Source organism: Heteronotia binoei, chromosome 1 (genome assembly GCF_032191835.1).
Source record: "Heteronotia binoei isolate CCM8104 ecotype False Entrance Well chromosome 1, APGP_CSIRO_Hbin_v1, whole genome shotgun sequence".
NCBI classification, from domain to species: domain Eukaryota; kingdom Metazoa; phylum Chordata; class Lepidosauria; order Squamata; family Gekkonidae; genus Heteronotia; species Heteronotia binoei.
In genome coordinates this window covers 238,912,433-238,931,862 of record NC_083223.1, presented here as the reverse complement: position 1 = coordinate 238,931,862, position 19,430 = coordinate 238,912,433, and the positions used below count along the sequence as shown (strand labels likewise).

The 19,430-nt window shown below is 46.1% G+C and overlaps 2 protein-coding genes across 11 annotated transcripts in view; one reads left to right on the top strand and one right to left on the bottom strand.

Moving 5' to 3' along the window:
• Positions 1-9,746, bottom strand: part of SANBR (SANT and BTB domain regulator of CSR) — a 53,296-nt gene extending 43,550 nt beyond the window's left edge. For 6 of the 7 annotated variants that reach the window (XM_060249680.1, XM_060249705.1, XM_060249688.1 and 3 more), the window contains exon 1: positions 8,650-8,929. The gene's annotated coding sequence lies outside the window, so the exon portion shown is untranslated. Of the gene's footprint in view, positions 1-8,649; positions 8,930-9,717 lie in introns of those variants that run through there. The other variant, XM_060249697.1, reaches the window with a different exon arrangement.
• Positions 9,747-9,767: 21 nt separating this feature from the next.
• Positions 9,768-19,401, top strand: LOC132579411 (E3 ubiquitin-protein ligase BRE1A-like). Of its 4 annotated transcripts, none has more exons than XM_060249758.1 (6): positions 9,768-10,078; positions 12,318-12,617; positions 13,357-13,488; positions 15,606-15,764; positions 16,244-16,359; positions 19,293-19,401. In XM_060249758.1, the coding sequence occupies exons 2-6, from the start codon at positions 12,387-12,389 to the stop codon at positions 19,399-19,401; spliced, it is 747 nt and encodes a 248-aa protein (XP_060105741.1). In that variant the 5' UTR covers positions 9,768-10,078; positions 12,318-12,386. The 4 variants fall into 4 exon arrangements, with proteins under 4 accessions (XP_060105741.1, XP_060105733.1, XP_060105723.1 ...); XM_060249750.1 differs by having other exon boundaries at positions 9,863-10,078; positions 12,352-12,617; XM_060249740.1 differs by having other exon boundaries at positions 9,863-10,078; positions 12,292-12,617.
• Positions 19,402-19,430: the final 29 nt, after the last annotated feature.

Below are 19,430 nucleotides of genomic sequence, written 5' to 3'. Positions count from 1 at the left end.
TTCTGGAGCACTGTCCTACTCAGGAGCTTCAGGCACACTCAGAAGAGTTTCAGAGAGTAGCCATGCTGGTCTGCAGTACAATAGCTAGTTCTGAGCCTAGAAGCACCTTAAAGACCAACAAGATTTTTGGAATACAAGCTTTTGAGAGTCTCTTTGTCAGATACCCACTCTGAGTAAAATTACAGAAGAGAAAGTTAAAATGCTTCCTAACCTATAGCTGGTGTTGTTCAGACTTAAGGAAGTGTTTCCAAAATGGGACTCCTTTAACCTGAATGACCTACCTAGGTTACCATTAACCCATCTAGATACCTGACAAACAGAGCTATGACTATCAAAAGCTTATACCCCAAAAATCTTGTTGGCCTCTAAGGTGCTACTGGATTTGAATCGAGGTGTTGTTAAAAGATAGATAAATTTCTAGAGAGTTATCTCTGTAAGTTTTGCAAAGGGCAACAAAGGATGATATTGCTAACTACAATTGTTAACAGCTGAATCTTTTTATAAACAAGTAAAAAAAACTTACAAACCCTCTGTCTTTTTGGGTGCAATAGTGGAGAGTTATTCCAGTGCTCTACCTTTTATGTTTTTTTATTTATTTTATTTATTCGGGATTTGTGCACTTGACAACATGGATATGAACAGGCCTCTCTCTCCAGTCACTGAAAACCAGGTTAAGACTTTCATCAGAAAAGGGCAAATTTGCTGCTGAAGGACCATGGGAACAAATTTCAATGATATAACAGCATTAAAAGATAATGGGACTGCATTCAAGTACAGCTTAGTTCCCAATGAATTTCGATAATATCCCTTAGTATTTATATAGCTCTTTTTACAAGGGCACAAAGCACTTCACTTTTATTACTGCAGTAATCCTTAAAATCACCAGACAAGTTATGGAAATGACAACACTGGTTTGTTAACAGAGAAACAGGTTGAGGCTGCACAAGGACACCCAGCAAAGTAACAGGGGAATTGAGATTAGCACATAAGAGAAGCCACGTTGGATCAGGTCAATGGCCCATCTAGTTCAACACTCTGTGTTACAGCGGCCTCAAAACAGGTGACATCAGGAGGTCCACCAGTGGGGCCAGACTCTGGAAGCCCTCCCACTGTTGTCCCCCAAACACCAAGAATACAGAACATCACTGCCCCAGACAGAGAGTTCCAACAATAAGCTGCAGCTAATAGCCACTGATGGACCTCTGCTCCATATGCTTATCCAACCTCCTCTTGAAGCTGTCTATGCTTGTAGCCCCCACCACTTCCTGTGGCAGTGAATTCCACATGTTAATCACCCTTTGCGTGAAGCAGTACTTCCTTTTATCTGTTCTAAACCTACTGCTCACTAATTTAATTGAATGCCCACAAGTTCTTGTACTGAGAGAAGGGAAAAGAAGTATTTCTTTCTCTGCCTTCTTTATCCCATGCATAATGGTTTAAATGTCTATCATGTCACCCCTCAGTCATCGTTTCTCCAAGCTAAAGAGCCCTAACCTCTTTAACCTTTCTTCATAGAAAAAGTATCCCACCCTCTTAATCATTTTAGTTGCTCTTTTCTGCACTTTTTCCAATGCTATATCTTTTTTGAGGTGTGGTGACCAGAACTGTGCACAGTATTAGAACTAGGGACTTGGTCCTTGGGCTGTACTCTTGAGCAGTACACTGCACCAACTTGTTTAGTGCAAAGGCTGAACAAAGACAGAAACAGGACATAATCTGAAGAACTATGCAGCTAGCTCTGCATGCCTAAGGGAACTTCTCCAACAGGATTCCTCAGACTCACAGCAATGGAAACCCCTTTTTCAAATGGGTGGGAATTTCAGAAGCAGTCTGTAATTAGCAGAAATGACTAAACTCACTTCCTTAATTAAAGAAAGACATTATGTACTTATATTGCTAATTGGAAACCTCTAATTGACTTTCTGTATGCTAAAGAAAAAAATGACTTGATTTGAAGAGAAAAGGTATGCAATTAAGTTTATACAGTATAGAGGGAAAAGGTCGAGTGAGATTAAGAGGAATAAATTGGATTGTGGTGATAAGTGACTGCATTTGTTGCTGAGATATTGCTTGCATTTGGTTAAACTGTAAAAATATGTTTCTCAGCTCTATTTTTTTCTTTTTGTTTTTACTGTTCATATATTTTTTTGCTTTATATATTTTTCTGCTTCATATATTATGATCCTGTGCCATATTATAGACTGCGTCTCCCAATTTAATATTTTATTAAGGTGATTTTTATATATATAACACCTTAATAAAATATTAAATTGGGAGATGCAGTCTATAATATGGCACAGGATCATAATTCCTACTGCTAGCAGGCAGGCAAAGTGAACAGAAATACATTCTAAGATGCATCAAGCAGGTTCAATAAATCAGTACAGAGACTATGCAAAAAAGTACAGCTGAATAAATTACCACCTGTAAAGGATGGGTGATTCCAAGACATCACCATCTATAGTAGGGGTGTCCAACTTGCAGCCCAAGGGTCGGGTCAGGCACCTGGAGGGCTCCTATCAGGCTCACTAGCATCTCACTGTCATCTGCTTCCTTCTCTCTCTCTTGCTTCCTTCTGCATCACAGCTTGCTCAACTGCACAGGAGCTATAGAGAAAAGCCTCTATTTTCTCCATTGGCTGACCAACACATGAAGCAATTTATGTACAAAAGTTCATAGTGTCCAGCCATTTCATGTTTTCTGCTGGGTCTTAGGCTCAAAGCATTGCCCATGAGATTTCTGTAATCAAAAGTAGGTTCGCAATACACCTAAACAACACCTGAACAGCATACTCAAGATTGCCTCCAGATTTTGATGTAATAATTCAGAGAAAAAGGTATCAGTTATCAAAAACTGCTAATCTTTTAAGCATATTTTACTTTAAGTTTTTAAAAAATCATTAATTGTGTATGTGTTCTTTATAAAGTTTATATCTCCACTACCTGGCATTACATTTCATGACACACATGGTTTAGCCCAAAAAAGTCTTACTTATACCTCATAACAAATGAGTTTGACACCCCTGAAGCAAATTAGGAAACCAAAGAAGCAATGAATGATCTTGAATTTGTTGCTGAATTCTAATTCAGCACCTTCCTATTGGATCCTCCCTTTGATGGTGCAAAGGAATTAACACAGAGGAAGTTTTCACCCCACTCTCATGAAATATCTTCCCCCAAAACTAGGGTGGCCAGACCGTCCCGGGAGCTCGGGAATGTCCCGGTTCTGGCCCCCTATTCCCGCCTCCCGGGCTGGCTATACCGGGACCATTTAGAGGTCCCGGTTTAGCCAGCCCCGGAGGCGGTGGGCCGCGGGCGCCGGCGGGGAAGGCGGCGAGTGAGGGACGCTCCCTCCCTCACTCGACGCCTTCCCCGCCCGCGCACGGGGCCGGCAGCGGTGGCGGAGGCCTCTCCGCGGCCTCCGCTGGTCGCTGGAAGCCCTCCAGAGTCTCTGGAGGGCCTCCAGGGACCAGCGGAGGCCGCGGAGAGGCCGCGGAGCAGCCGGCGCTGGTCCCGGAAGGCCTTCCAGAGCCTCTGGAAGGCCTTCCGGGACCAGCGCCAACCAGCGAAGGCCTCTCCGCGGCCTCCGCTGGTCCCTGGAGGCCCTCCAGAGTCTCTGGAGGGCCTCCAGGGACCAGCGGAGGCCGCGGAGAGGCCGCGGAGCAGCCGGCGCTGGTCCCGGAAGGCCTTCCAGAGCCTCTGGAAGGCCTTCCGGGACCAGCGCCGACCAGCGAAGGCCTCTCCGCGGCCTCCGCTGGTCCCTGGAGGCCCTCCAGAGTCTCTGGAGGGCCTCCAGGGACCAGCGGAGGCCGCGGAGCAGCCGGCGCTGGTCCCGGAAGGCCTTCCAGAGACTCTGGAGGGCCTTCCGGGACCAGCGCCGACCAGCGAAGGCCTCTCCGCGGCCTCCGCTGGTCCCTGGAGGCCCTCCAGAGTCTCTGGAGGGCCTCCAGGGACCAGCGGAGGCCGCGGAGAGGCCGCGGAGCAGCCGGCGCTGGTCCCAGAAGGCCTTCCAGAGACTCTGGAGGGCCTTCCGGGACCAGCGCTGACCAGCGAAGGCCTCTCCGCGGCCTCCGCTGGTCCCTGGGGGCCCTCCAGAGTCTCTGGAGGGCCTCCAGGGACCAGCGGAGGCCGCGGAGAGGCCGCGGAGCAGCCGGCGCTGGTCCCGGAAGGCCTTCCAGAGACTCTGGAGGGCCTTCCGGGACCAGCGCCGACCAGCGAAGGCCTCTCCGCGGCCTCCGCTGGTCGCTGGGGGCCTTCCAGAGTCTCTGGAGGGCCCCCAGCGACCAGCAGAGGCCGCGGAGCAGCCGGCGCTGGTCCCTGGAGGCCTCCAGAGGCCAGCGCCGGTAGCGGAGAGGCCCGGCGCTGGTCCCTGGAGGCCTCCAGAGGCCAGCGCCGGAAGCGGACAGGCCGGCGCTGGTCCCTGGAGGCCTCCAGAGGCCAGCGCCGGTAACGGAGAGGCTCGGCGCTGGTCCCTGGAGGCCTCCAGAGGCCAGCGCCGGCAGCTCCCTCCCTCCCTCGCCGCCTTCCCTGCCCGCGCGCGGGCCCGGCGGAGGCCAGGGAAGCGTAGGAGAGGCCGCCGCCGCAGGACTCGCCGCCGCCGCCGCTGGACTCTCCGCCGCCCTGGAAGCAGGTAAGGGGGCCGAAAGCGGGGGGGGGGGGGCGGGGGGGCGGCCTTCCTTTCTTCCCTTCCTTCCTTTCTTCCTTCCTTCCCTCACTCCCTTCCCTTCCTTCCTTCCCTCCCTCCTCCCTTCCTTCCTTCCCTCCCTTCCTTCCCTCCCTCCTCCCTTCCTTCCTTTCTTCCTTCCTTCCCTCCCTCCCCCCTTCCTTCCTTCCCTCCCTCCCTCCCCCCTTCCTTCCCTCCCTCCCTCCCCCCTTCCTTCCTTCCTTCCCTTCCTTCCTCCCTTCCCTCCTCCCTTCCTTCCCTCCTTATGTTCTTATGTGACACAGAGTGTTGGACTGGAGGGGCCACTGGCCTGATCCAACAGGGCTTCTCTTACGTTCTTATGTGACACAGAGTGTTGGACTGGAGGGGCCACTGGCCTGATCCAACAGGGCTTCTCTTACGTTCTTATGTGACACAGAGTGTTGGACTGGAGGGGCCACTGGCCTGATCTAACAGGGCTTCTCTTATGTTCTTATGTGACCAGAGTGGTGGACTGGATGAGCCATTGGTCTGATGCAACAGGGCTTCTCTTATATTTTTATGTTGCACAGAGTGTTGGACTGGAGGGGCCACTGGCCTGATGCAACAGGGCTTCTCTTATGTTCTTATGTGACAATACTGACTTTGGTGGACCCAAGCACTGATTCAGTGTAAGGGAGCTTTGTGTTTGTGACTGGAGTAGATAATACTGACTTTGGTGGACCCAAGCACTGATTCAGTGTAAGGGAGCTTTGTGTTTGTGACTGGAGTAGATAATACTGACTTTGGTGGACCCAAGCACTGATTCAGTGTAAGGGAGCTTTGTGTTTGTGTCTTCTGGTGCAATTTTGTTCTCAGATCCTGTATTTATTTCATCAGTATATGGGATAAGGCACTTTCTCAACTGTGCTGCATAATGCAGCCTATTTATTTTGTCCTGTTGGCTCTGTTGGCTCTGTCTGCGCCACCTTCATCACTTTCGGGGTGTGGATCCCCCAGTGGGGTGGTCTCGTGACTCCCTCCGCCGGCTGTTTCTGATAGCCCTGCGCCCCCTCTTTCATTTGATATGTGTCCCGTGCGGGTGCCACCCTCCCGCTGGGAGATGCCGCAAAATGAGCCCCCTTGAGGCTTATGGCGGCAGGGCTCGGGGGAAGCGAGCTAGACTGCTGTTCTTTTGAGGGGTTATAGAGTGTTTCGAGCCCGTCCCTGTGGCATCGGTCCCATCGTTGTGGGGCCCAGGGGGCCGGTGCAGCGGCACGCTGAAGCAGCCTGTCGGTCACTTCCGGGTTTCTGTCCTGCATCTCGACCTGTGTTATTAGTGACAGGCTGCTTCACTTCCTGTTTCCGGCAGTGGCATTTGGGGGAAATGATGTCATTTGGGGGAAATGATGTCACAGGAAGTGATGTCACTTCCCATTTCCGGCAGGTGACGCGGGGAAATGATGTCACAGGAAGTGATGTCACTTCCTGTTTCCTGTGGTGGCGTGCCGTCACCGGAAGTGACGTCACTTCCTGTTTCCGGTGGCGCGCGTGCACCCCTACCTTCCCCCCCCCCAACGTGTCCCTGGCTGGCCTTCAGACATTATGGTCACCCTACCCAAAACGTACAATAAGACACTTGTCTTTGTTCCCTAAATGACAGCTGTGGGGGAGGAGGGGATTTCAACTGAGAAATCAGCATGAACAGAAGGTTTAACCCCCACTCACCATGCATGCACACACTGCTTTTTAAGGTTAACTAACTCACACCAGAAGAAGCATGGGTAGCTACTTTCAGGACTTTTTCCCTATATTATAACAGGCTCAGAAGAGTGTGTTGCTAGTTGCACATTATTAATTTAAACTGTCTGTTTATGAGTAGACAATGAGCTCTTCCAATTGCATTTTGTCTGTGGCAGAAGCAGAATACGCCAGCAAGTCTACAAAGCAAAGAATTCCCTCCAACTTGAGACAAATGCCAATATAAAAAGCAAGTAATTGTTCCTGGCTTGAGGCAAGCTAATTCTGTTTTGATCAGCAGTTAGCTTAAAGTTATACAAGAATAAGGCATGGTTGACAGGCAGCACCTAAAATTTGTAAGCTGGAGGCCTTAGATCCAGCACCTAGCTTTTCTGTTCAGTATCTCAGCCTCTCTCAAACTATTAAGCACCTTGGCCATTCAGAGAAGGCAGATGGTCCACTAAAGAGTGAGGTTTCCAAGCAAGTATTAAGATTTTATCTAGCAGCACAGTAGTTGGCAACATGTACCCATAGACACAACTTTTTAAGATATGAAAATATTGTCTAGATTTTCTTCATAAAATGAGGACATCAGATTGTATGGCTATTATCCAAGAAAGGGTATCAATGTCCATTGACATTGCCACTGTGTGACACAGAGTGTTGGACTGGATGGGCCATTGGCCTGATCCAACATGGCTTCTCTCTTATGTTCTTATGTCAGAGAGATCTTATGCTTCTTTCTAAGCCAACTCCAAACACATCTTGTAGACACAGAGCAATATCACATCATACTACAACTTCATGTAATGCCAGCAAAATCAGCTTTAATCATCATTTATTTTCAGTTTTCTCTGAGAGAATTAGAAAAAGATGTTGGTTATTGAATTTATCAAGTTGGTGGCTCTAAAAAAAACAAGTTCAGGAGTCAAGAACTACATTCCATCTCTTCTCAGTCCCATTGGCTCAAGTAATCTTTACCAGGCTACAAGCTATTGTCTTCCCAAATGATGCACAGGTGGCAGAGTCTGTTCCTTCTCACAGTCTGAGAAGTGAATGAATGCTTCCTGAATTTCTTCAGAGAAAGAAGGAAGAGCAGGATCAAAAAAAGCTAAGTGCCAAGGGCTGGGATGTTGTCTAGCAAGCAAAAAGGGTCAAGCAAAAATCCTAACCCAAATGTTCTTGGCTACCCATCATGAAGTTAAGATCTGACTCAAATATCCATGTGCCAAAGAACAGGAGTTTGGGCATGAAAGCTGAGAGTTCAGGAGGATAGTAACAATCCATGTTTTTTGTTCCAAAGCATGCACAATGGTCACCTCAATGAGGTGTTAACCCCCATTTCTCAGAATAAAGAATTAAAATTTAAAAATTGCAGATGTGAAACTAAAAAGGCACATGAATGAGCCTCCACAGGAACTGGTCCTACATGTTTCACAGAAAAACAATCATAAGGCAAGGAGTGTCACTTACATCTAAAACTGCATAAGAAACTATTAAATCTATAGGATAGGAATGGCAGTACAGGAGAGACAGTGGATGCACAAGACAGTTGTGTATTTCAAAATTAAAGTTTTCTGGAAAGGGATCCAAGGCATGACAACATAAATATTAAGAGGCTAGCTATCAGACAAATTGTGAGAATTCCAAGTCATTTGCTTATGAGTGACAGCACAACTATCCCAAGGAGATAGAATTGCCCTGAAGCCAATGATGGGTTCCAGAAAGTTTGTGTCTTGCAAGAAAGAAGCATTTCAGGTAAAGCTGCCATACAAAAGGAGACAGGAAAAAAATCCTATCCAAAGATCTGGTGAATATTCCTAGACTTTTCCAAGGCAAAATAAGCTTGTCAGCAAACAAGAACCTTCTCTGAATACTAAAGTAATAAAAATGTAAAGGCTATCTCTCTGTACTGAGCCACATTTAGACGGGTTTTATTAGACTGGGAAGATAAGTTTTAAAATAAATGAGGCTAATAATGTCAGCAAAAAAACTGACACACTTGGATAGGAGACCCCCACTCACAGCAAACGAAAGCTGAAAAGGTTTATTTAGCCACTTTCCCCCACTTTACATCATTCACTGCAGTCACTGCTCTGGTCACCTGCAGCTATGACAACTGCAGGGGCCCTCTGGCTAAAAGCAGTGGACCTCTGGAATGGGCAGAAGGCCTTTGCAATCGCATATCCTTCTGGAATTTCCAGTCAACCCTAACCTCTTGTTGCAGCATTAGATGGGGAGGCTAGATAATATCTTAAAAAGCAGAAAGAAGCAATTAATACTAGTTACCTGAAGTATGATTCAACAGAAACAGGCTGCTTCTAGTCAAACCGATGATGGGCCTCCCAATTCAGAATGAGGCGACTGCGTCCCTTGACTCTCAGCAAAACGAGAGACAGCAAAGAGCGAAGACCGAACAGATGTATCCTGAGGGGAGACAAAGAGCGAAAAGTGTTTTGATTACCCACATTCAGGAGTCAGATGCTCCTCCCAGCCCTGTCTAGTTTCTGCCTCCTGGCAGGCAAAAAGGAACAGATAGATTTGCATCTTAGGCTGGTCGTGAGAGGGCTGTGCTCTTTCTGTGTCTCCATCCCTCCACCCCACCCGCTCCACTGCTCTGTCTGCTGGACAAAGAGAAAGTAGGGTAGATTTCACAATCACCCTCCAGCATTTTTTTTGTTGTTCCTGACAAATGAAGGCACTGATGCCCATACTTCACAAAACTGTCTTCTATGGCATGCTCTCATTCATATTTTACTTTCCCAAAGAGACATCCAAGTTCAAAGTACTGTCCTCTATATTAAGAGGCATCCCTGGCTGCAGGTAATCCCAGCTCCAGCCAAGAGATCAGGCAATTCTCTTGTTTTCAATGTCTACCTACTCTTTGCCTCATTTCACCAGGGAGGTGAAATCCCACACAACCCCCATTATTTTCAGAATTTCTGACCCTGTGAACTAAGCCAAAGCAATTTCTGGATGCACTGTGATTCAATTCTCTATGAAACAATAAATATTATTATTTTCAGTCTGTCAAATTTGCATAGGAACCATGTAGACAAATCAGCTTATAATAATATTACTCCCCTCAAAGAAAATTTAAAAAACACTAACGTAATTTTTTTTTAAAATAAAGTGAGCCAAAATGTTAACGAGGTGAAACCTATATAAATTAAACAGGCTACCAGCAATACACATTTAAATTAACCAGCCACTGGGGAAGCTGCCATCCTAACCCTGCCTCCATCCCTGCTCACACTGAAGGAAAGGGGATGCTGCTATTCTTACAAACGGAAAAGCCCCCACCCATCTGCTCTGCCTACCCCTACCCTTGGGGAGCCGAGCTACACAGAGACGCACATTGACTACCGCCCTTTTCTCATAAAAGGGGAAGGTAATAGAGAAAGGGAGGGCGAGAAGCTCGGTCATTCACACCCGACTGAGCCAATCAACAAGCCGTGCAGCGGACAACCCCGCCTCTTCTCTGTCCAAATCAGCCAATCGGGAAGAAAGCCCGTGCGCGCACCGAAGCCAGAGAGCGGGTCTCGCGCGCCCGACTGCTTCTTCGCTTGTCGCAGTGCAGCGGCTTCCTTGGCGCTCTACACATACACGCGCACGCGCAGAACCACACCCACTCCACCCCGCCCCTGCGCGTCTGGTCACCTAGCAACAAGCGGCATCGTGCTACCAGCAGCCTCCGCTGCCGAAGATTTGAGGGGAGGTTAGTGGGCGGAGCGGTAAAAGGGAGGGGGGGGGGCTGGAGAATGAAGAGGCTGTGGTTGGACACGATGTCGTGCTACCCCCCCCCCCCCCCCCGTTACTTGCCCTGACCTCAAGGGGCCACTATTTGCCGACACTTTCAAAATCCTTTTATTTGTTTCCTTAGGAACAGGCGAATTGTTTAATTTAAAGCATAACAAAGTAGGTTTCAAAAGTGGAACCCAAATGTCGACCCTGTTTCTCTCTTTGTGAGGTCCTTCCAAATGGGGGCTGCAGGAGATCTGAAATTACAACTGCATAAGTTGTTTGCTTGTTTATTTATTTTTTAAATCCACATTTCTTGGAGAAAATGGTTGCTTTGTAGCATTGCCAACATCCAAATGACGGCTGGAGATCTCTCCAGACAACAGAGATCAGTTCATCTGGAGAAAATGACTGCTTTGGAAGGTGGGCTGTATTATATTATTCCCCCTTGAAGTCCCTCCCCTCCCTAAGCCCTGCCCTCCTCAGGCTTCACCCCCCAAAATCTTTAGGACAGTATTTCCCAACCCAGAACTGGTAACCCTACTGCTTTGGAAGGTGGACTGCATGGCATTATACCCAGCCAAGGTCCCTCCCCTCCATAAACCCCTCTCTCCCAGGCACCACCCTCAAATCTCCAGGTATTTCCAAACTTGAAGTTGTCAGCCCTAACCTTGAGCTGGTTACTCAAGTCATGTTTTCATGGAGATTCAACAATTTCTGAGCCTGGGCAGGTGTCTCTAAAATGCAGAACAATTCCAAATGGCCTTTGGAGGGCCAAGGCCATGCCCATTTCTCGTTGCCAAATCCTGCCTCTTAATCTTGATGGTAACTGCTTGCATTTCATATGAACCTGTCTTAATCAGGCTATATAGAAGTCAGCAGTCCACTCTGACTGGCAGCAGCTCTTCAGTGTTTCAAGTGGTGGTCTTGCACATTGCTTACTACCTGGGGAGGGACGGTGGCTCAGTGGTAGATCATCTGCTTGATAAGCAGAAGGTCCCAGGTTCGATTCCTGGCATCTCCAACTAAAAAAGGGTCCAGGCAAATAGGCATGCAAAACCTCAGCTTGAGATCCTGGAGAGCCACTGCCAGTCTGAGTAGACAATACTGACTTTGATGGACCGAGGGTCTGATTCAGTATAAGACAGCTTCATATGTTCATAATTGTATTCACTGGAGTCGGCAGGGATTGAACCTGCATGCAAAACAGATACTCTGTCACTGATTTAAGATAAATAAATAAATAAATTCACAGCCCTACCACAAGCTCCTTTGCTTGTAAGGAACAAGCATTCTGCACATGCACCCTTTGTTGCTCTTCCAGGGTAGTAGGGTGTGTGCCAAAGGGTTTTTTTGCATATTTTAGAGAACCCCAGGAAGGGAGGCGTCACTTAGGCCATGAGGCCTACAGGGCCTGAAGAAGCTTACCTTGGAGTTGCTATTGGGCCTACTACTCCTAGGATCACTTCTGTCCCTCTGATTGGATGAAACAGTTTTGGAAGGAAAACTGGCCAAGGAGGGGTGGGACCTTGGAGGAAAGCATAAAAAGTCCAAGCTACAAAAGGGTGTATTCCCTCTGGAAAGGCTGCAGACAAAGAGAGGTGGTTCTCTCTGGAGAGGCTGCAATCTGGAGAGAAGGTGGCTTGCCTCACTAAGGAGGAGTGAGTCCATCTGGAATTAGGAAGGGAACATCTAGTTAGATGCGTCAGGGCTTTCTAGTTCTTTATACAAACCTTTATTATTCACTGTACACTAAACATTTTACTACCCACTTGTTCTAGAGCACTTATATTAAACTTGTTGTTAAACTGCCTGGGTCCTCATGTCTCTTTGGTCATGATTAAAAGGTACTAGACCCTTGCCAGATTTGTGGCAGTCAGTACTAGAGGCCCTCCCTGGTCCCCTGCTATGTGACAGGAGACCTTTGTGTTGCCTGTGCACAGATTGTCATAGCACCACCACCCTGTCAATGAGGGCATGCAAACCAGTGGCAGGGGCAGTGAGGGTAGCACAGCCAAATACAGCAGCACAGCCAAATACAGCTCTTTCCACATGGGAATGAACGGCATGTGTTCATTTAAACAGGAGATATTGGAAGTATGCTCCTGGAATCAAAACAGGGGGTACTAAAACTGCACCCTGCTTCCTATAAATCTAACTATTCAGAATCAAATGTACTTCTGTCTTTAGGCTTTTGTTTCTTGATCACACTACAGCACAACAGAGTGTTACAAACCAGCTTTTACACAGACAAGCCTACCTGAGTGCTGAAGACTGAAGAAATAATGCCCGGTGCCAAGCGCCAAGCACTGAAAATGAATGGGTGTGCTTTTAAAGCTCCTGAACCATTGAAACATTGTGGCTCGACTTCATTGCTTACAAAAGTGGTTGCCAAGTCAAGGATTCCATCTTGCATTGTTGGTGTGGCACTTAGAAATCAAGAAGCAAAATCACACACAAATGTGAGGAGTGACCCCATGACAGAAGAAAAAGCACATGTCAACAAATCAATTCAGGTAAGAGATACCAAATATGGGTAGATTAAAATGAACTGCTGAGATGGGTTCATATGAACAGCAGATCTATATCTGAAGCAGGGAGTTCCATAGAGCTCCCAGCATCTCATAGAGTAAAGCCCTGAAGCAAAGTTGCTGTATAGCGATCTTTTTTGGAATGGTGACTGGTTATCTGAATAATTCCATATGGGAGCTGTGCAAGCCTGTAGCCCCTGAACTGTTGTTTTATGTTGCCCTTTGAATGCTCTTATCCATGACAGATCAGTAATGAGCTGTATATTAAGAGGTGACTATTAAGAGTCAGAAATTGAAAAGAGAAAACAGAAACAAAGCAAAATATAGCAAAGTCCCTTAATTTAGCTGAAGCATAGCTAAAGACTTTCTGATCAATGCACTTTAGTTGCTGTGTTAGGAATTTTCTCCATGAAACAATAGCTAGTAATAGTAGATGGCAGTTATACTGATAGAAGAGGACTTCTGTTGGCAGATTTGAGAGCAGGAATTCTAACCCCATTTCCACCTCCTGCTTCACTTTCTCATGCTATTTCCAAGGAACCTTGACCTCCAGGAACAGAATTTGAAAGAATGCCATGAGCTGTAGTAGCAGTGGAGAGGCAAGAAATTCACATTTTGTCGACTCCACTTCCCAGGCAGTACTTGGGATCCAATCCAATATGTGTCTAGCGTGGCCTCTCCCATGCCTCTGGTAACCAGAGTTCCATCTTTTGTAAACGAACAGGCATCTTTAGACGAAGATGAGAATATTCTGGAAAAGTTTAAAAACTTACAAGAGGAAAATCTGCAACTCAGAGGCAACCTAAAAGAGAAGGATTCAACTATATCAAGATTAATGAAAATAACTAAAGATCAGGTATTGCAAATTCCAGCTGACTGATTATACACACACACACACACACACACACACACATATATAAAGTCTCCACAATTTTTAATCCACCAAGCCAAACACTGCCTATCAGTTATATGTGGGATCCTTCCAGAGATCCTATAACCCTACTGAAAAAGGGGATATTTGTCAAACTCCAGGCCACGGTGCATGCCTGATGGGCTGCTTTCAGCTTGGTAGGTCACAGATTGCCCTGGTCTAGGGTTACAAGGTCCAACTCAAGAAATATCTGGGGATGTTGGGGATGGAGCTATGAGACTTTGGGGGTGGAGCCTGGAGTACAGTTGCCAATCTCCAGTTGGGGACAGGCGATCCCCTGGTTTGGAGATCTTCCCCCCTCATGATTCAGGGTTAGCAGAATGGGGAGGGGAAAGAAGGGAAATGCCTGTTGGGCATTCCATTGTACCCTATGGAGAGAATAATGGAGAATCAATCTGTGGGTATGCGGGGTGTTTTTCTAGGTAGAGGCACCAAATTTTAAGCATAGCATCTCTTTTTAAAAAAAACCCCAAGTTTCAAAAAAATTGAACCAGGAAGTCAAATTCTATGAGCCCCAAAAGAAGGTGCCCCTATTGTTCATTATTTCCAGTGGAGGGAAAGCATTATTTCCAATGGAGCATTGTCCCTTTAAATGTGATAGCCAGAACTCTCTTTGGAGTTCAATCCTGTTTATCACAACCTTGCTCCTGGCTCCACCCTCAAAGTCCCCAGATATTTCCTGAGTCAATTTGGCAACCCTAGCCTGGAGCAAGATTGTGACAAGCATGATTGAACTCCAGAGGGAGTTCTGACCATCACATATAAGGGGACCACATGCTTTCCTTCCATTGGACATAATGGCAGATTGGGGCACCTTCTTTGGGGGCTCATAGAATTGGACTCCCTGGTCTTGTCTTTTTGAAACTTTGCGGGGGGGAATATTTGAGAAGAGTCACCAGATGCTATGCAGAAAATGTGGAAACTTTACCTCAAAAAACAGCCCTCTCAGAGCTCCAGATACTTACAGATCAATTCTCCATTATACACTAAGGGGACCAGTCTCCATAGGTTATAATGGAGTGCTAAGGGGGTTAGCTTCCAGGTGGAGCCTGGAGAACTCCCACTTTTACAACTGATCTCCAGCTGACTGAGATTACCTTCCCTGGAGAAAATGGCTGCTTTGAAGGGTGGGCTTTATGGCATTGTACTCCACTGAGGCCCCTCCCCTCCCTCTCCCAGAGCCACTCTCAAAGTCTCCAGGTATTTTTCAACACAGACCTGGCAACCCTATGAAGTGCCCAGCAGACATTTCCCTCCTCCCCTGCTTTCTGATAACCCTGAAGTGGGAGAGAGCTCCAAACCAGGGAACTCCTGCCCCCAACTGGAGGTTGGCAATCCTCCCCTGATCTGCACAAAAGGTCAGGATACTTCCATGCCCATAAGAAATGCTTTATATTTTACATACACATCAATGTTTGTCCCCTTGTATATTCTCAGAGCTACAGCCAATCCTAGGTATCTGGTGTCTTTGTAAAGTACACATATCTTTTCAGATACATATTTCTCGTATTCACATTGTATGTTCTTAGATGTACACTTTAAAAACTTGAGTGTTCACATGTATATCAGAAGACAGTCTAGGACCCCATTACTAAATTTACCTATTGGGAAGTAAGCCCTATTGAACCAACTGAAACTTACTCCCATGTAAACAAAGGTAGAGTTGGGCTGAGAATATTTTGTTACTATTTCCCTGAATATATACAGCATCTTGTTTTATAAACTTAAAATGCTGGTGATTAAAAATGTGTTTCCCCTGATCCAGAGTTCTGTGTGGCTTCCATTGCATTATATGAGCCTTGAACAAGCAGGCTGCCTCCTTACTTTTGAATGAAGTGTACAAAAGGAATTTTAAGCCACTGGTTATTAATAGGGAAACCTTTCCAAGCAAGAGTGACCCATGCTCATTTTAGAGATCCCATACCTAGAACACTCCTGGATGAACATCTCTCAGACTACAATCCTTAGATCTATTAGGACTTCCTTCTAAATAGGTATGAGTGGTTAATCTAATTTTTTTTGGGGGGGGGTACTTTTAACAGGCTGCTGAATATAACACAGCCATTGAATTAGTGAAAGAACATCAGAAAGAAACAGAAAGGCAATTGGAAAAATCAGAGCATCTAGTGAAGGAGAAAATCCAATTGCTTGAGGAAACCAAACAACACTATACAAAAATACTTCAAAAACAGCACACACAGGTTTGTAAAAAAAGAAAAGAAAAGAAAAGAAGAACAATTTCTCTCTCGTGCTTAAATATTTATATATTTTGCCTAAAAATCTTGTATGTTCGCATATGCAGTGCTTTTTTGTAGAAAAAGCCCAGCAGGAGCTCATTTGCATATCAGGCCACACTGCCTGGCCTTGGAGCACATGGCTGCCATGTGGCAGGTTGGGTCAGTCAGAGCCCTGACCAGTCCAAGCGGAACTCTGCTCCTATGGACTCCAGCGGTGGGGGTAAGCCCTGTGCATATATATCAGAAGACAGTCTAGGACTTCAGTACTAAATATACTTATTAGGAAGTAAGTTCCTAATATTTATATACTCTGCCTTCCAACCCACTAGAGTTGGATCCTCAAGGCACCTGACAGTCAGATGATATTCAGATACAAACATATCCTTCTGTATTGTTCAGTGTTTATTCATCAGAGTGCAATTATGATTGCTTTCTTGTGTTAGCATGCAGAGCTGGTGCTTGAAATGAAAAAGCAGAATGCTGTAGATATAAGGAACAGAGAAGAAAAGATTGCCAAGTTAAGACAATACATATCTGACACCTTCCAAGAAAAATCCTGGTATGATGCATGCAAAATGTTTGGATGTGCATTCCTAGCCTGAAAATGGTGGCTTCTGAATAATTACATGTAAATCTAATCTTGCATGTGCAGCATCTAACATGGCAGTCTCTGATGGCTATTGAAGGTCCTCTGAAGTCAATAGGATTTAAGCTGTTTAACTCTGTAGAACTGCAAGCTATGTTTCTCCACCCAGTAACTCGTGTATGGTTGATTTTTGGAGGGGCAGGGGGATTCTTTTGAAATTGGTTGGCCTTTCATGTTTTCTGCTTTTGAACATGTCTAATTAGTTGAACAAGTGAGTCTGTCTATACCCCACTGTTGGAGTGTCCTCGATAGCTTGCACCCAGCCTATCATTCATGAATGCTACTTCAATACTACAGCACTCAGGATTGCCAAGAGGGCAACTGGGTGGGGGAGGGATTCTGATGGCCCTTGAAACCAGCACAAACAATTCTGGCTGCAACCACTAGGTACGCAAGAAAGCCTTAGCCCAGTGGAAGGCACTGTATGATCGGTTATTATCCTCACAACAAGGTAGATCTGGCTGAGAGTATGATGTCACCCAGCAGCCTTCCATGGTGGGTGGAGATCTGAGAGACACACAGCAGGTTGCTTAAAAGCTCTCTTATTACAAGTTTCCAGTTATGAAGATAACCTGTTTCCAGGTGTTCCAGTTGACTTCTATTTGGGCAGTGCAACTTCCATCATCATTTTGGGGTTGGTGGCCAAGTTTCAAACATGCAGTGTTATCTTTTGAGTTATTCCTGCCACAAACAGAGACCCTTAGCTTCCATTGCAAATAGTACAGGATGGTGGTGGTTTGCCTCACTTAGGCCCAGACTTTCCCATGTGACCAATTTTGAGTCTTCTAGCTTTACTGTCTGATGAGTGATCCCTGCCAGCATAGCGTAGTTGTTGAAGTGTAGGACTAGGATCTGGGAAATGCAGGTTCAAATCCCCACTCTGTCATGGAAGCTTGCAGGCCTGACACACATGCTGCCTTGGGCCTGTCACATACAGCTATCTCACAGGGTTGTTGTGAGGATAAAATGGAGGAGAGGAATATGATATGTGCTGCTTTGAGTCCTCAAAGTGGCAAAAGGTGAGATATAAGTAAAATAAATAATAAATAGATGGACAGGCAGGCCAATTATTTTATTACTATAGATTCCTGGTAACAGCAAGCCAAATGATTTGTTTTGACATTTGGTTTGGATCAGGGTCATAAGGGTGGCCCAAGTGGAGTCTTTGTCTGGGGGCCCATGGTGGCTCTCAGCAATGTGACAGCAATTTTATCACTCAACTTTAGATTTTATTTTTATTCTTAAATTTCTAAGTTCCCATTTTGCCCATTCATTTAAAATGGAGAGCCAGTGTGATGTAGTAGTTGGATCGATGGGTGAGCCAGTTCGGTGTAGTGGTTAAGTGTGCGGACTCTTATCTGGGAGCACCGGGTTTGATTCCCCACTCCTTCACTTACTTCTGCTGGAATGGCCTTGGTTTAGTCATAGCTATTGCAGGAGTTGTCCTTGAAAGGGCAGCTACTGTGAGAGCCCTCTCAGCCCCATCCACCTCACAGAGTGTCTGTTGTGGGGGAGGAAGGTAAAGGAGATTGTGAGCCGCTCTGAGATTCAGAGTGAAGGGTGGGGTATAAATCCAATATCATCTTCTTCGTCCTCATCTGGGAGATCTGAGTCTGAATCTCCAGTCTGTGGAAGCTTGCTGGGTGACCTTGGGCCAGCCACTCTTTCTCAGTGTAACCTCCCTCCTTCTAAGGATAAAATGTAGGAGGAAAGAACAATGTAAACCACTTTGGGTACTCACTGGGGAGAAAGGCAGTGTGTAAAATGAAAATTAAATGTAAAACATTTAAAAACTTAACAACTCACTTGGCAGACAGATTTAATAAACCCAGTGTGTGTGTGAGCCTCCAGCCATTTGATCAGTAGAATTAAATAAATGAGCAAGCCAGCTTTCCATTTCTATCAGTGTGACAGCAATAAAGGGGCCAGGGTTGCACATACACATATTTGTGTGTGTACACAGCTACATAAGCAGAACACACAGACATACAGTAACATCTCACCTTCTCCACCACATATCATTTTTTGTCTTCTTGTGGGGGGGGGGGGCGGGCATAGGGGGCTGCTTGCCCCAAGTTAGTGGCAGCTTCAGGTATAAATGTTTTTGTGTGTGTGCGCATAATCTTCAACAAGATGGTGACATCTTAAAGAGCCAATGCCATCCTACATCAGACACTAGAAGGTGAACAACAACTTTTAATCTTTTCCCTGACCACTACAGGAGGAGGAGGAATGAGGTGATGCTGTCATAAGTCAATGGTAGCTGGGCATTGGGGGATCTGCAGAGGCTAATGATGGGGAAGATAGAGCCTTTTGCTTTACCAATGCAGCTTAAACTACATAGAAAGAAAATAAAGTGAAGTTCTCTGTTCTCTCCCTCCCTAAAATCTTGCAAGCATTAACTAGTAAGTAATAAGTAATTTTGTTTGTAAACACACATGCTTCCCAATCATTGTATAAATCATTCCCTCTCCAATGTGGATATAATTTCACCCCCAGGACCTGTACTGAAGAGTCTCGAAAAAGCTGAGTTCAGTACTCAGATCCCAGCTGTTTTTAGGCCAACTATTAAGGGTGTCTTCCAGTTTATACTGCAGCCACTGCATGTTGGTGACACATGTGGTCAATATGTGAATTCAGGTGATCTTGAAGAAGAGGCCGTGTGGCAGGGATCTTTCATTTGCCAACTGGCAGGGCCAGATCGGGGGGGGGGGGGGGGGGCGGGCAGAGGGGGCTGCTTGCCCCAGGCACCGACGGAGACCTGGTGTGAGCTGAGGGTGCTGAACAGATCCCTCATTGTAGCCATAAGGGACTATGTTTGCTGCAATTTCTTTCTTCTCTCGCAGGGAACGCCAACAACAGATGGATGAATTAAGGAGAGAGTTAAATAAATTTACTGAGGAAACACACATTTTAAAAATAAAGCTCGAAAAAGAACTCAGGTCAAAAAGGTGAGAGAAGGGGAATATGCTTTAGAGCACCAC

Bases quoted from the DNA above. Each gene is read 5' to 3' on its own strand.
- LOC132579411 (XM_060249758.1), top strand. From the start codon at position 12,387: ATGCCCGGTGCCAAGCGCCAAGCACTGAAAATGAATGGGTGTGCTTTT. The intron at 13,489-15,605 runs GTATTGCAAATT...TACTTTTAACAG, and splicing joins TGAAAATAACTAAAGATCAG to GCTGCTGAATATAACACAGC. The intron at 16,360-19,292 runs GTATGATGCATG...CTTCTCTCGCAG, and splicing joins ACCTTCCAAGAAAAATCCTG to GGAACGCCAACAACAGATGG.